Below are 13,732 nucleotides of genomic sequence, written 5' to 3'. Positions count from 1 at the left end.
GCGAACGTGTAGGCCCTACCCACCCAGCGAGTGATGTAAGTTTAGGGGGATAGCTCAGGTGTGAGTGAGATGTTCGGGGAAAACAAACGTGTCGGTCAGTTCACACCCCGGTGTGATCCCGTCTGGGGCAAACATTGTATCGCTTCATCGAGTTTACAACGTGTATGTGATCACATTCACGATAGTGGCTGATCTTCGATGCGACGGACAGTTTATTGATCTCAAATTTTCACTCTTGGTTGATCGGCTCTACCGCCCGGGTTTTTTCCCCGCAAATTATGATCTGAAATGCGGGATCTTAGCCGAATGTAGACTTTCAGAGTGAATCAGAGCGGGATCTTAGGGGTGCCTTTGGATAGTAAAAATTCTGTTTTCTTAAAACAGCGGGATCTTAAGCAAACCGGGATCGTAAGCGGTGGGATCTTAGGCGGAGACTACTGTATTTGAGAGTTTCACTTTTCTAAACAGCATCGGCCAGGCATCTGTCACATTGAGACTAGTTCCACACTCTTCTGGCTTTGCATCTCTCAACTTGTTCTCATCACATGTTTTTTGTAAGCTGTAAGAAAGCTGATTTTAGTGATAGGCCTTTGTGTTTTTTTGGATGGCGTGACAGTCTGGTATACATACACATGTACATATGAGCTCTCAGTACGCTGTTTCAGCAAACCTTGATTTGGCCCTTTTTTATTGGGTTTGAATAAAATGTTATTACATAAAAATAACACAATAGTTTTAAACAAAAAACAAAAAAAGTGTAGTGTAGGTCTCAGGTTAGTTGTTGAATGTAGTTCCCACTAGATATTCTTAATGACACATACATGCATACTGTCATGCTCATGTATGAAGTGCTCTTTTTTCCAGGAATACAAAAAATGACTATGGGTCAGTGATAATTAATAGTTTCTGCTATTTTTTTCCCAGGAATAAAAAAAATACTATGAGTATGAGTCAGTGATAATGATTTTTTAAAATGGTTCCATGTTCACAATCAGATTAGCGGGCTTTACAGAAGAATATAATTTATATATATATATATATATATATATATATATATATATATATATATTAATGTATTCTACCATTTCTGGAAGTACATAGTGTTTTGGTTCACTGTAGCCAGTTGAAGGTCTTACTTGGTTACTGTTTATCATTTTCTTCTCTTCTTTTCAGACCAAATGTAACACATGTTGTTACAGAATTTGAAAGTGTTGAACAAGTTGAAAAAGTTCTCAAAAAAGAAGGATGGGAATTACCTAAGACTGCCCATTTGGTTGTGATAAAATGGTTAACAGAATGTCTGAAGGCTTCTAAAATTATTGATGTTCAACAAAGCCACAAACTGAAACGGGTAAGTAAGGCGATGGACATTAGATTTGCTTTCACATGGGTTAACCGATGTAAAATTGTTGTTAACTTTTCAAAATTACATTTGTCGGATTTTAAAAAAATATACGTCTGCAAGGTCCTTGACACAATGTAGCCTAGCTACTGATCTAGCAGAACTTTTCTATTTAAATTTATATTAAGTTCAGCTGGAGCTGTACATGTAATTGGTTGCTACTTGTTTTTTCCCTGCGCATGGCAGATCTAGATGAATCAGGACTGGTCACAATTTGTCTCTAGTCTCTACCACTTGTCAAGATGACAATTGGTGTTATCCCGTTATACTACTGCTAGCCCTGGTAAACTGCCAACTTCATGTTTGTCCCAAGGCAGGTGGTATAACGGGGTTTGACTGTATCAGTATTACTTGTAACACACTGAAAAAATGTCTAGGTGAACAAAAAGAATATGTTGGGTATGCTGCTTCTTTTTAAAAAAGAATTTTGCACGTCTTGAAGTATTTTTTCTACTTTTACAGACTGAAGAAACAGAATCAGGGGACAAAGAGGAGGATGGTAACCTTACCGTTCCTGAATGGGCTTGTCAGAGGGTGGCCAGACTTGTGCACCTTAATAAAAAATTAACAGTAAGTTTGTAGCTGATACAATGCTCTTCTGCCTTACATTATACAGTGGTGTCTGCTAAAATTGAAATCTGTAGGACTGCCAAATTTTCTTCAGTTTTGCCTGGTTTTCGGTTTTGACTCGGAGGTTGGTCAAATAGAAGAAGAAAAAAAGGATCAGGGATTTTTATTATCTTTCAGTTTGTTGATATTTCTAGATTAACCAAGTTCAGTTTTAGCGGACATTACTGTATATCGTGTATCTTCTTCAGTTTCCTTGAACACCCAGTATTTAGGGGATTGTGCTATTTCCCTTTGTTTGTAAGGGCCTATAGGGGTCCCGCAAAAGTGTGCACTGTTAACAATGTTATTTTTACCCGCCAAAGTAGTTTTTGTTTGCTTGTTTGTTTTTGTTTTGTGGTAGAATCGGAAATGAAAACTTAATTTAGACGGCCAGTCACGAAACAGCACACTAGGGCTACACACTGCCTGTGCGTACCACTGCCCGCTGTGCCACATTCATACTACCGCCTTTATCCCACCTCGTGCGTGATACATAATCAGGATTAATGGATAGTGAGGGGCAAAGGTGAGATTGCAGCCCGCCTCCCTTTCTCGTCTCCCCGACTCTCTTTGTATTTTTTTCATCTGTGTGTAGCTTTGCCCTAGGCTAGATCCTATGTCCACGCGCGCGGCTGTGTGCATCTCTCTGCCTTCCTCTCCGCGCATGTGTGTGTGTCCATCACTTGCGTTCTTTGTGTTTCTCTTAACACACTCCACTGCTGCGGTGTAGACTGTTCAAACTTAGATGGGTCATCATGAAAGTATTGTCTGTCTTGTAAATGAAGCGTGCCTGAAGCTGAAGTTACCGTGCTTAAAGGCGTGTAATTTATATAGCAAAAATTCGGTAAGAGCCGTTTAGTGTGCTTGAGTCTGAAACATGCCTTATGCCGGCGTGCTTAAAGCTTGCACGGACTGTATAACGCTCTGTACTGTCATGAACAAATTTTCAGTTTAAATTGATTAAAAGAATTGCCCTTTTCGGTGATTCATCATAGTAGGCTACCTTGTCTCAATTCTTCCTGTGGGAAGAAAGCAGAGTTTCACTTTTATTGTCTTTTGATAATATCTCATTTCATATTCTTGTCTCCCTCTGAGCTGATAATTCCGTGAACCAGGCACAATGAAATGTGGAACCTTGTATTTTGAATGCAATATCAACAGGATGCAATTGAAGTGTTACAGGAGCACGCAGAGCTGAGAGATGGCCACCAGGATTACTCCAGAGCTCTGGCCTTCAGACGGGCATCTTGTGTCCTGAAAAGTCTCCCCTTCGCAGTGCAAGATGTGAGACAATTGGAAGGTCTCAAAGATGTTGGAGGACATGTGAAACGAGTATTGTCAGTAAGTGGATTACAGATTTAGTATTGGCTCTCGATTCTGCTGTCTGTTTTCAATATCTTTTTTGCTCTGCTGTTTAGGTACAGATGTGTAAGCAACAACGTATTCTAAGAGTTTAGGGTTTGATAGTGAGGTTCCATCGGAACACCAGTCTATTGCCATTGGTCAGTGAGCCTTGCTCTCTTCTTCCAGGTGATCACTTACTCTATCGATTTCTTTTGATGTGTTCAAGGACAAAGAAATTTCCACCAATGCAAAACGTATAATAGCTCACTAGCCAACCTTTTGGACATCATAAAATGACCCAGAGCATGTTAAACATGTGAATTTAAAGACAGCCTATAAATAACGAGGTTAGTCCAGTCAATTAAACACACATTTTGTTCTGATCTAACCTCACTAGCACCTTAGTGAGGATCAATGGAGCAGCTCTTGAGATAGAAAACCTTGCTTACCAAAAGAGGTTGTGTTGCTAACTCAGATTGCATTATAGTACGCTCAGGTGGAACACATACTTCTTTTGAGGATTCTGTCTGAGGCCCACCACAATACACTGGCAGAATTTGATTGCCTAATTTTTAACATTTAAAAATCTGAGATAGTTTTTTGTGTCTCTTGTAAAACATTGAAATTCAAGTTAATGGTGTTCCAACAGAACGCAGACGATTTGTGCTTACACTAAAAAAAACATGAGTTTGATCTTTGATCTTTTATATATATTGCATTCTTCTCACTGGTGGAGCTTTACCATGCCACATGGACTTGCCCCGACAGGCCTCCTAAATAAACTACATTGAGTGGATGGGGGCATAAAACGTTTACAGTAAAATGAGAAGATAACTAGAGTAAGCAATGTAAAATATAAAGCTTTATATTAAACTTCATAATAGGGAAAGGAATTTTGATTGCCTGAAATCTGATACAAGTCGTTGGGCATTTTTTTGTTTCAGGATTTGCTTGATAATGGCTCAAGTTCTGAGGTTCAAGAAATACTCAACTCCAGTTGGTATCAAAAGATGAAGGTGATTTTTTGTCTCAGTTACATTGCTTATTACACTTTGGTTTATATTGTCCTATTAAAAGATCTTACCAAAGTAGAGCACCGCTAATGCCACGTCTTCTTGTTTATTTGTTTGTTTTGGACTTCCCAAAAACAATGTACTTCCATGCTTTGGGAGATTTTTTGAGTGTGCAAGCTAAACATGGGAATATTGGAGAATGTGGTGCAGTCAACTTTTTAAATTTCTTAATTGTAATATATACTTGTATATTGTTTTTGTGTATATATGCATTTCACAGGACTTTTTATAATTTGCCATTTCCGATGCACTTTAGCGACGAAATGTCATCATGCTGTGTGAACATGAAGAATGTCCCTGCACATCTCTCAGTCATAAGGTGCAGGTATTCTTGGAGGCGATATTTTTCTTGACCATTATTGTGATTCCTGGACAGTTCATTTAGTACTAAAATTATGACACATTTGAAACACAATATCTGTGCTCATCATATCGTCGCCGCAGAACTATTTTTTCCAAAGTGTACATGCATATACAGTGCACTTTGGACAAAATAGTTTTAAGGCGACGATATATCTCTACTGTTCTCAATTGTCTCTCAATTTTCTCATTTAATCAGCTGTTTACAAGTGTTTTTGGCATCGGTCCCTCAACGGCAAAGAAGTGGATTGACAATGAACTGGAGTCTATTAAAGATGTGAAGAGGAACAGTGTTAGAAGCTCTGACTGGCGAGTGATATGGGGTAAGGGGTCAGCAAAAATACCATTCATCTTTGTGAAGTTTGAAAAGAATAGCCTATTCTCTTACTATCCATTGGTGTATTGGTTATTTGGTAGTACTGTAATGGAAAAGTACTTTTCTTTTATATCTTGTACTTTGTCTGTTTTTGTTGTGAAGTCAGAATTTATATAATGTTTTAGTTGCTTGAGAATACAGAGAGCAAACCACAAGACAAGGCAAGGAAAAAATGACAGTTGGTTAAAAGCAGTCAAGGGAAGCGTGTTGAAATTTCTTACGAACAGAAAGGATTTTGCAAAAGTCTTTTTCTCAATATTGGCATCATATTGTCGAGTGATTTGCTGAAAAGAGAAATTGAAATTAAGTATCAGTATAAACTCTAGTTCTTATGATACAGAGGGGCAGCTGATTCTCTCATCCTTAGTCTTTGCCTATGTGGCGCATGGCGAGTTTACTCCCTTAAGTCTGACAGATGAGAACTCCCTTTAGATAGATCTTGTGCTTGGTAATTTGCAGTGTGCCAAATGTGCTTATTCTTTACAGAGTTGTTTGCCTACTCTTTTTAAAGGATGGATTAGTTGGAATTTCAAAGGTTGTTTAAGTTGGTAAAAATGAAATAAAACCAAACCAAAATAACATTGACCCCTCCCCTGAAAAAGAAAGTCACAAGATTGGGTGAGGACTGTTGAGATGAATAAGTTGGGAGATGGTCCAAGTGACTGGTTCTATTTTATGATTGGCAAAACACTCAACCAAGCTATTAGCAAGGAAACATGCCAGTTGCCATGGCAGCTCACAGCAGCTACGGTTATAGTGCTCACAGCGCTCATGTCATGGTGAGGTCAGGATTATATGGGGGTGCTAGTTGTGGTTTATGCATTAACTCAGATGACTGATCTGAAATTTTGTCTTTTTGTTAGTTTTAAAACTGAAAACAGCATTTCATCTCTTTATTCTAACAGGTTTAGCCTTTTTTGAGGATTTGAACTCTCCGGTTTTGCGCTCAGAGGCAGATCGTTTCCTTTCCATTGTGCAGCAAGAAGCAGAGAAACTACTACCTGGAGTCATTGTGCAACTTTGTGGTGGATTTCGGAGGTTGGTAATGTCAAGGCATTGAGCTCACTTGCTGCTGAGCACTTTTAGGATTACCCTCTGAAGAATGTTCGGCGTTTTGACACCCATTAAAAAAATCCTTATTATTCACCACCCATCAATGTAACCTAGCATACAAAAAGGCAATAAGTCATAATGTACAAAACAAAGGGAATTTTTTTAAAGATATCTTGAATACTTTAAAAAAAAAAGATTTTTTGTATATGTGTCAAAATTTAAAAAAAAACCCAACTTTTAAAATGAAATAGGACTTTTGCTATTTAATTTGTATGTATGTCTACCTTTTCATGTCAGTTTGTGCACAAATCAAGGTTTGAACAACAGAAGAACAATGTGAGTTATTTAGAAAAATAACAGACTTGTATCATTCACCAAATTGTTCAAATAAATGAAAGACTTTGCTATGCTACATTATTTGCCTTGTTGACCTTTGATGTAAAAAAGTCTGCAAAGCAAGTTTGATTCACTCTCAAAGGGGCAATACCAACTCCTGCAGGGTTTAGAACTTTTGCCTTTTTTTTCTTTTACACTTGCATGGGGGGAAGGAGGGCAGAGTTTTGCCCTAGGGCCATAGAATCAATGTCAGATTCATCACATTTGTTAAATTTGATCACTATTACCTGTTTCAACTACCGTTTATCTATTCCTGTTCCTAGATCTAGCACCAAGTTCTCTGTCACTATTCCATACAGCGTTCCCCTTGCTTCTACTATACCGGTACTCTGAACTCTCTACATAACTCGGGTCAGCATCGTTGTCATCTTCTTCAGCACTAGAAAAGTCAAGATCTGACCCATATCCAAAATGGGTCCATCAGTTGGATAATATTGCAAGATTGTTTATTCGCTATAGTGATGAGTAACAGATTGTCTTGAGAGACAATCAATATTTTATTCAGTTATCAAGGGATGTTCTCAAACAATTCTCAATCAACTTTGAAAGTACAACAGTTACATAGTCTCATAGCTCAGACCCAAAACTCTCCGTCTAAAGAAGAAAAAAAATGGGAAACTCGAACCTGAGGGGGTTCGTAACGGCAATTGGCAGTACATTAAAAAAAACCTGTGAAACATCCTCGGATCTGGCAGTGAGTGAGTTAAAACTCAAGAACAGAAAGGGTGGGGGTGAATCCTTTTAAGCCAGAGCTCTTCATTTTTCTGCTCTTCTAAATGGCACTGTCTGGATGATATAGGCTGTCCATTACTGTTTGTTTGTCTTTGTCTCTCCTCTTTTCATCTCATTTGGAGCATCTCTTTTTACTGGTTCCTCATTTCCTTTCAAGGGCTTACATAGGGACAGCGTCTAGTCCTGGTATGTTAGGGTTAGGGAGATGGGGGGAGACATCTTTGATTAACTTTGGTTTGGTTTCATGGGGAGGTTCATGGACATTTCGACTTGTTATACACTTAATTAATTAAATTTGCATGTCATCTCCCCCCACCCCGTCCACAACAGTTTATAGATCAAGGGATACATTGACATTAGAGTCAGAATGTCTGGGACACCTAACACTTGATCCTATAATCTCAAACCTCCTGCCACCCTGTTGAGAATAGAGAAGATATGATGGCTGTGGTTTCCAATGCCTGCTGCAGACCAGATTTTTGATGATGATTGTCTAGTTCATATCAGTATGTCATCTTTCTAAGAAGTTAATTTTACTATCATGGCTTTCCTAAATGTTGTATTTGCACAAATCATGTATATATATGTAAATTGTGAATTTTATCAATGTATATGTTGAGCGAATAGGTAGTCTTTTTCACCATGCTTCCCCAGGGGAAAGTCAAGTGGCCATGATGTTGATATATTACTCACGCACCCAAAGGAGGGCTCAGAACTGGGGTTGTTACACAACTTGCTGCTGGCACTGGAGAAGAAAGACCTGATTCTTATTGGTCATAAAGAGAAAAGTAGCTTCAGGTAAGTAGTCGACAGGGATGTCCTACTTTATCAGTGAGGGGTTGAATTTGCACTGGTCAGGTTGTCCTCTCTCTCCTCAGCTTTGCTGTGTAGAATGTTGCATCTTAAGAAAAGGTAACATACTATATTTTTTGTAGTTGACGCCAGCCATAAACGAGTACTTAGCAGTTGATAGATGCAACTCAACAGGCTGGAATGCTTGGTGCTCCCTAGGAGACTGAGACAATGGATTGGAGTAAATGGCTAGTGAAAGGAGTAATTGTAAAGTAGTAAACTTTCTTTTAGAAGGGAAAAATAGACAGTTAATACTTATTTTTACTTTTTATTATTTTTTTCTCAAGGTCTCCTTCCCCATTTCCTTGCTGTCATATTTTGCATTGCACTGTGTTAGAGATTTGTCTTCAAACTTGCACTTTTCTTTTTAATGAACTTACTCTACATCAACAGTGATAACATCAAACACTAAAGTTAGGTGGAAATGGGGAGAAAAATTGTGTTACTCTTTCAGAATATGTAACTGTTATTCAAAATTCTAAAGCATATTCTTTATCCAATTGTTTTCACAAAACAAAACATTTAATATTCTGTGTACTTATTTATTAAAGCAAAGAGCGCCTACAAGTTATCAGGATGTATACTGTTCATCAATAGCACAGATAATAGTATTAACAGATTGAAAAGTATGTTATTCTGACACCATACATTAAATGTCCTCATCTTCATAGTTATGATGTAGATTGATAAACTGGTTTCTGTGGCGTTCACTGTTGCACACAAGAGACTTGAGTTTGATTCCCAGGTGGGGAGAATTTTTAACCAAATATCTCGGTCTTCTGTTGGGATGTTGTATCCCTCTGACAGGCAAGGTCGAAGCCCACTTCCTAAATAAATACTAAATGATAATTGTGTCAATGGGGCTGCAAAAACAACGATATTAAAGATTTTAAAATAAAAGATTGATAACATTTTCACCTCAAAGTCATGGCAAACTGTACCCATATTGTCAGTCCTACTTTTTATGTCCTTACACCAATGAACCTCGAGTAAGGCTTTCCAGGAATATGAAAGCAAGTTTTCTTAACTCTTGCATGTTTACACTGTTAAATATTAAAACAGAATGTACCGTAGTCTTCAAAAGTAGATTGGGTGGAAAGAATTTTGCTTTGCCTTTTCTATCTGAAGGGCGTTTTATTTCATTTTGTCCCTTTTGTCAACAATAGTTAAGAATAAACTTGTAGCATGCAGATAGTACTTTATTCTTCTCTTACATATATTTATATGCTTTTGGGTTCCTTGGTGTCACAAGTTCTTTAATTTATATTATCATTTTGAACGACACAATATCTATCCCGGGTAATCTTAATTCTGTGTTTATATCCACAGACAAGAAATTTTGTTCCAAGACTTTAAGCTTAGCATGAGAGGACAGTTGGATCATTTTGAAAAGTGGCTGGGAATTTGCAAGTTTCCTAAAAGTTTTCAAGAGCAACGGCTGGACTCCTGTCTGCATAATGATGATTCAAACTCAAATTCAAACTGTTTATCAGATCATGCTGCACAAGATTTGGATTCAGTGAAACACTGTGAACATTCTGAAGCAGACACTCAAACTCAAACACAGGGCAACAGTCAGCTTCACAAGGCTTCACAGGAAAAGAGTTCAGAAGGAACAGTGCCAACATGTCATAGTTTGAATGAGTCATTTGATGGCACTTCTTATGAACCCAGTGCTAAAAAGGCAAAATGTGGCTCCTCCCTTGATGCATGTCCAGACGACTTGGCAGACTCCGAAAGAGACTGGGTGGCTCGTAGGGTTGACTTGATTATAGCCCCTTATTCTCAGTACTACTATGCCTTGGTCGGATGGACAGGGAGTAAACATTTTAACAGGGATGCAAGACTCTATGCTCAGAAGGTTCTTGGCCTAAAACTAACCAGTCACGGACTTTTTGACATGGCAAAGGTAATTATGCTACTTTTCTGTGGTTGGCTGTCATTGAGTCGATTGATCAATCGGTGTTACTTTGTCATGCCAGTATGAGTAAGTCGATAAATCAGATAACCAGCCTAATACAAATGAATGCTCTAATAACTTGGGGACCCATCAAGTTTCACTGGACGCTCCTATCGTCCACTTTGGGTGATAGAGTTGATAGCATGTTCTGATAAAACACAGATTACACGACACTCAAAACTCGAGAACATGGATAGTTTGTACAACATGCTATTCCCTAACTGAACCGCTATTTTTCTTTTTATTGACAAATCTGTTTTCTCAAACACTCGTACAGTTTTGTCAAATAACTCATCTTGAAAAACTCTATCATATTTTTTTCTATTCTATTGTCTCAAATTTAAATCGCTCTGTGCGCACAATGGACAATAACACAGCCGTTGTCATTGAGAGTATCAGATTGCTTTAGCCTACCAGGCTTGGCCCGGCATAGTGTGGTACACTCACTTCTAGAATTAAGATGTATCATCACACATTTCCTGTTGTGTACTTTATGCACTAGAACTTCCTAGAATCAAGTCATGTGAGAGTGAGTGCTGGGTAGTGGGATGTGGTTCAAGACAGACAATGGAGTGCTGCATTGGGCCATCGTATGGTGTCTCATTGATCTTGTGCAGCATTGCAGGATATATTTTTGTAGATTTATAATGGTTTTGCTATTTTTTCTTTAGCATTGTAATTGTCTCTGCCATTTGTTTCCGAAGTATTGTTTTTATTTTTGGATTATTAAATACAGTGGAAATTGAACATGGATAATTAAACAACAGTGGTAAGCCAAAAGAAAAAAACACTACTTATTAAAAAAAATTTCCTTTGTAAGAAAACTATCGATTAGTAGAAATGCCCTATTTCTAAACTGATCAGAATTTCGAGAGTTATGTCATCTAAATCTTCACTAACGACCCTCTAGTAAAGTAAATCATGAAGGCTTATGTGCTTCTAGATAGCGAAACAGAAGAAAGAGACTCAGGTTCACATAAGCTGCACACATGAGCATGTGATGGCACATGGTGTATTTCAAGACGTTACCGGCATATGGCTTTCTTTGTCACTTGACTGTCTCCTCTTTCGTCTATTCTGTACATATGACTTTTTAGCAGATTTAGCGTGACGACACAGTTAAAGAGAAAGCATAATGCGAACAGCCCGCAGCTCATAAGCAATTACTTTCAGCCCAGAATTCAGTGAATGTGTTTTTTACCCCTGTGTTAGGAATCTTAGCCCACTTTTTAATTCTTTTTTTTTTTTTAAATGGATGTGCCTCTTCTCAACTTAACAATTTCTTTTTGTTTTACACAAAATTACAGAAAGAGGCTCTTCCAAGTTCCAGTGAAGCTGAAGTTTTTCACCATCTCAAGCTGCCATACAGAGATCCTGAGGACAGAAACTGCTGAGTTTGACCCTCTTCATGTAATGGAATTTGATATCAAGATTACCAGGAGTCATCACAACTCTTGTTCAGTGTGAAAATCAAGCTCGTGCCCACTCATGGTCAAGTTGTAAAATCTAGAATTTATAAATTGTATTATAATAAACCTACTGGTATCCCGCAACATTGATTTGGGTAATATGAAATTGTTCTTATTTCAAGTTGCTTACTTAAATTAAAATTTGTATTTCGAAATACTTTTATTTTCACATGGACTTACAGTGTTTGAAAGTTCCAAAGTGGGAAAAGAGATTCGAATGAGTTTGTATTTAAAAAAGTGGGATAAAGCAGCTGATCAAAGTTTCAGCAAACTGACTTTAGCTCGCTGACATCTGATAAATGACGCACCAGCATCTCTGTTGGTTTCAATTTCCCTCTGTTTTTTTTTCTTACTTCCAACTGACCCATAATCTAAGCAATTGTGGAAAGGGAGAGCATATATATATTAGGCCTCTTTTATTTGGTAGTTGCATCCCTTTTTCTGTTTTATAGCTTTTGTGAATTTTCTTGTTAGTGAGGAGCTGGGGAGTTGCAACCAATATATATTTCATACAGGATGTGTTCCACAGTTTTCTTACAGGTTGAACAGAAAGATTTTCCTGACTTCAGATGAATAACCATGAGTTTTTATTGGTTTATCAGATGATGAAAGTAATTACTTAGATTAACGTAAATCCCGATTATACAGTTAACAAGGGCAAAAAGTGCCTTTGAGTACTCTGAGGTTGCTTCAGTTCAAATGAGCACTTCTTCAGCCAGAAGCTTGAGTGATTCTGAGTTGGAGGTTGATCCCATGCTTGCAATAAGTTTGATCTTACAGTCAAGCACGGACAAAGCAATCAGGCACATAGCAAAACTCACACAGTGAAGGGAACAAATTCAGGTCCTGATTTTTTCTTGTATGTATATATTCTTTGTATAGAAAAATTGGTATACATACAGTCATACCTCATTATACGGCCTACCCTGGGACGAGCTTGAAGTTGGCGGTACAGGGGGGGGAGGGGGGAGGAGGGGCTGGCCGTACAATGAGGTTTATTTTATATGTCCTCTGTTAAATACATATAAAGAACTTGTTTACAATCACTAGATGAAGTAATCTTTATCTCCCTCGATCTGTCACTTAATTAGACTTGAGCTAGAGTCCTCAATAAATTTTAAAAAATAAAAGCCCTACGGGCATTCACCAGTGTGCAAGTTATTTTGTTAATTTTTTTTATTGACCAAAGCTATAACATATTTTGTGTAAAACGAAAAGAAATTGTTAAGTTGAGAAGAGGCACATCCATTAAAAAAAAAAGAATTATAAAGTGGGCTAAGATTCCAAAGCATTTTCATAATCAGCGCATCACGTGGGGAGCAAAATTTGATGGTGAATTACAAAGTTATGTTTTATTTTAATTGTGCTCTTCTACTTTTATTTACACATTGTATTGTCTTCGCTTGCGACCCACTAAGCTTAGATTACTGTAGATCTATCCATATTGCCTTAAATATTACAAGACAAGGGTGGAGAGGTAGAATGGGTGGGGAGGGAGCAAATTGGCGAAAGGCATTTGATCTACACCTAGGCCTAGCACCTAGAGACTTGTGTGTGAAATATTGTCAAGCAGCCACTGAGTGGATGTGCCGTGCATGCGTGGTGTGTAGCTCTGTGTGCACTGTGTAGTTCTGGCGGCCAGCGCACTGGCGGTACAACGGGCGGGGTAAATTTACAGTAGTTTAATAAGGTCCAGCTCATCCGGGTAAGTCGAAAATAGTGAAACTAGGAAAAGTTTCAAGCCCGGCGATGACAGTGGAAGACACTCCCCTGGAAGAAGTGGACTCCTTTACCTACCTTGGAAGTGTCATCGATGGTAAAGGTGGAACTGAGGCATATGTAAAAGCAAGAATCGCCAAGGCAAGTCAGCATTCAACCAATTGTCAAATGTCTGCGAAAGCAAGCAACACATCTCGCTGCGCACCAAAAATTCGACTCTTTAAGTCTTTAATTCCTTTGTCAAGTCTGTGCTCCTCTACGGCTGGGAAACTTGGAAGACAACAAAGACTGTGCTGAATAAAGTGCAGACTTTCATCAACATTTGTATGAGGAGTATCCTGAGAATTATGTGGCAGGATAGAATAAGAAATGAAGAGCTGTGGGAAA

At 38.2% G+C, this 13,732-nt stretch overlaps 1 protein-coding gene across 2 annotated transcripts in view; it reads left to right on the top strand.

Annotated features, from left to right (window-relative positions):
• Positions 1-11,727, top strand: part of LOC101848622 (DNA-directed DNA/RNA polymerase mu) — an 18,256-nt gene extending 6,529 nt beyond the window's left edge. The window contains exons 2-10 of one of the 2 annotated variants that reach the window (XM_005089054.3): positions 1,174-1,351; positions 1,865-1,972; positions 3,173-3,352; positions 4,300-4,371; positions 4,988-5,111; positions 6,070-6,202; positions 8,000-8,143; positions 9,527-10,106; positions 11,465-11,727. In XM_005089054.3, the coding sequence (XP_005089111.1) occupies positions 1,174-1,351; positions 1,865-1,972; positions 3,173-3,352; positions 4,300-4,371; positions 4,988-5,111; positions 6,070-6,202; positions 8,000-8,143; positions 9,527-10,106; positions 11,465-11,551 (1,606 nt within the window). In that variant the 3' untranslated portion in view covers positions 11,552-11,727. The remainder of the gene's footprint in view (positions 1-1,173; positions 1,352-1,864; positions 1,973-3,172; positions 3,353-4,299; positions 4,372-4,987; positions 5,112-6,069; positions 6,203-7,999; positions 8,144-9,526; positions 10,107-11,464) is intronic. The other variant, XM_005089055.3, reaches the window with a different exon arrangement.
• The last annotated feature ends 2,005 nt before the right edge of the window (positions 11,728-13,732 follow it).

This window comes from Aplysia californica, unplaced genomic scaffold (genome assembly GCF_000002075.1).
Source record: "Aplysia californica isolate F4 #8 unplaced genomic scaffold, AplCal3.0 scaffold00002, whole genome shotgun sequence".
Classification (NCBI taxonomy): domain Eukaryota; kingdom Metazoa; phylum Mollusca; class Gastropoda; order Aplysiida; family Aplysiidae; genus Aplysia; species Aplysia californica.
Note: the sequence above shows the minus strand (reverse complement) of the source record. Positions and strands in the feature narration are given on the sequence as shown.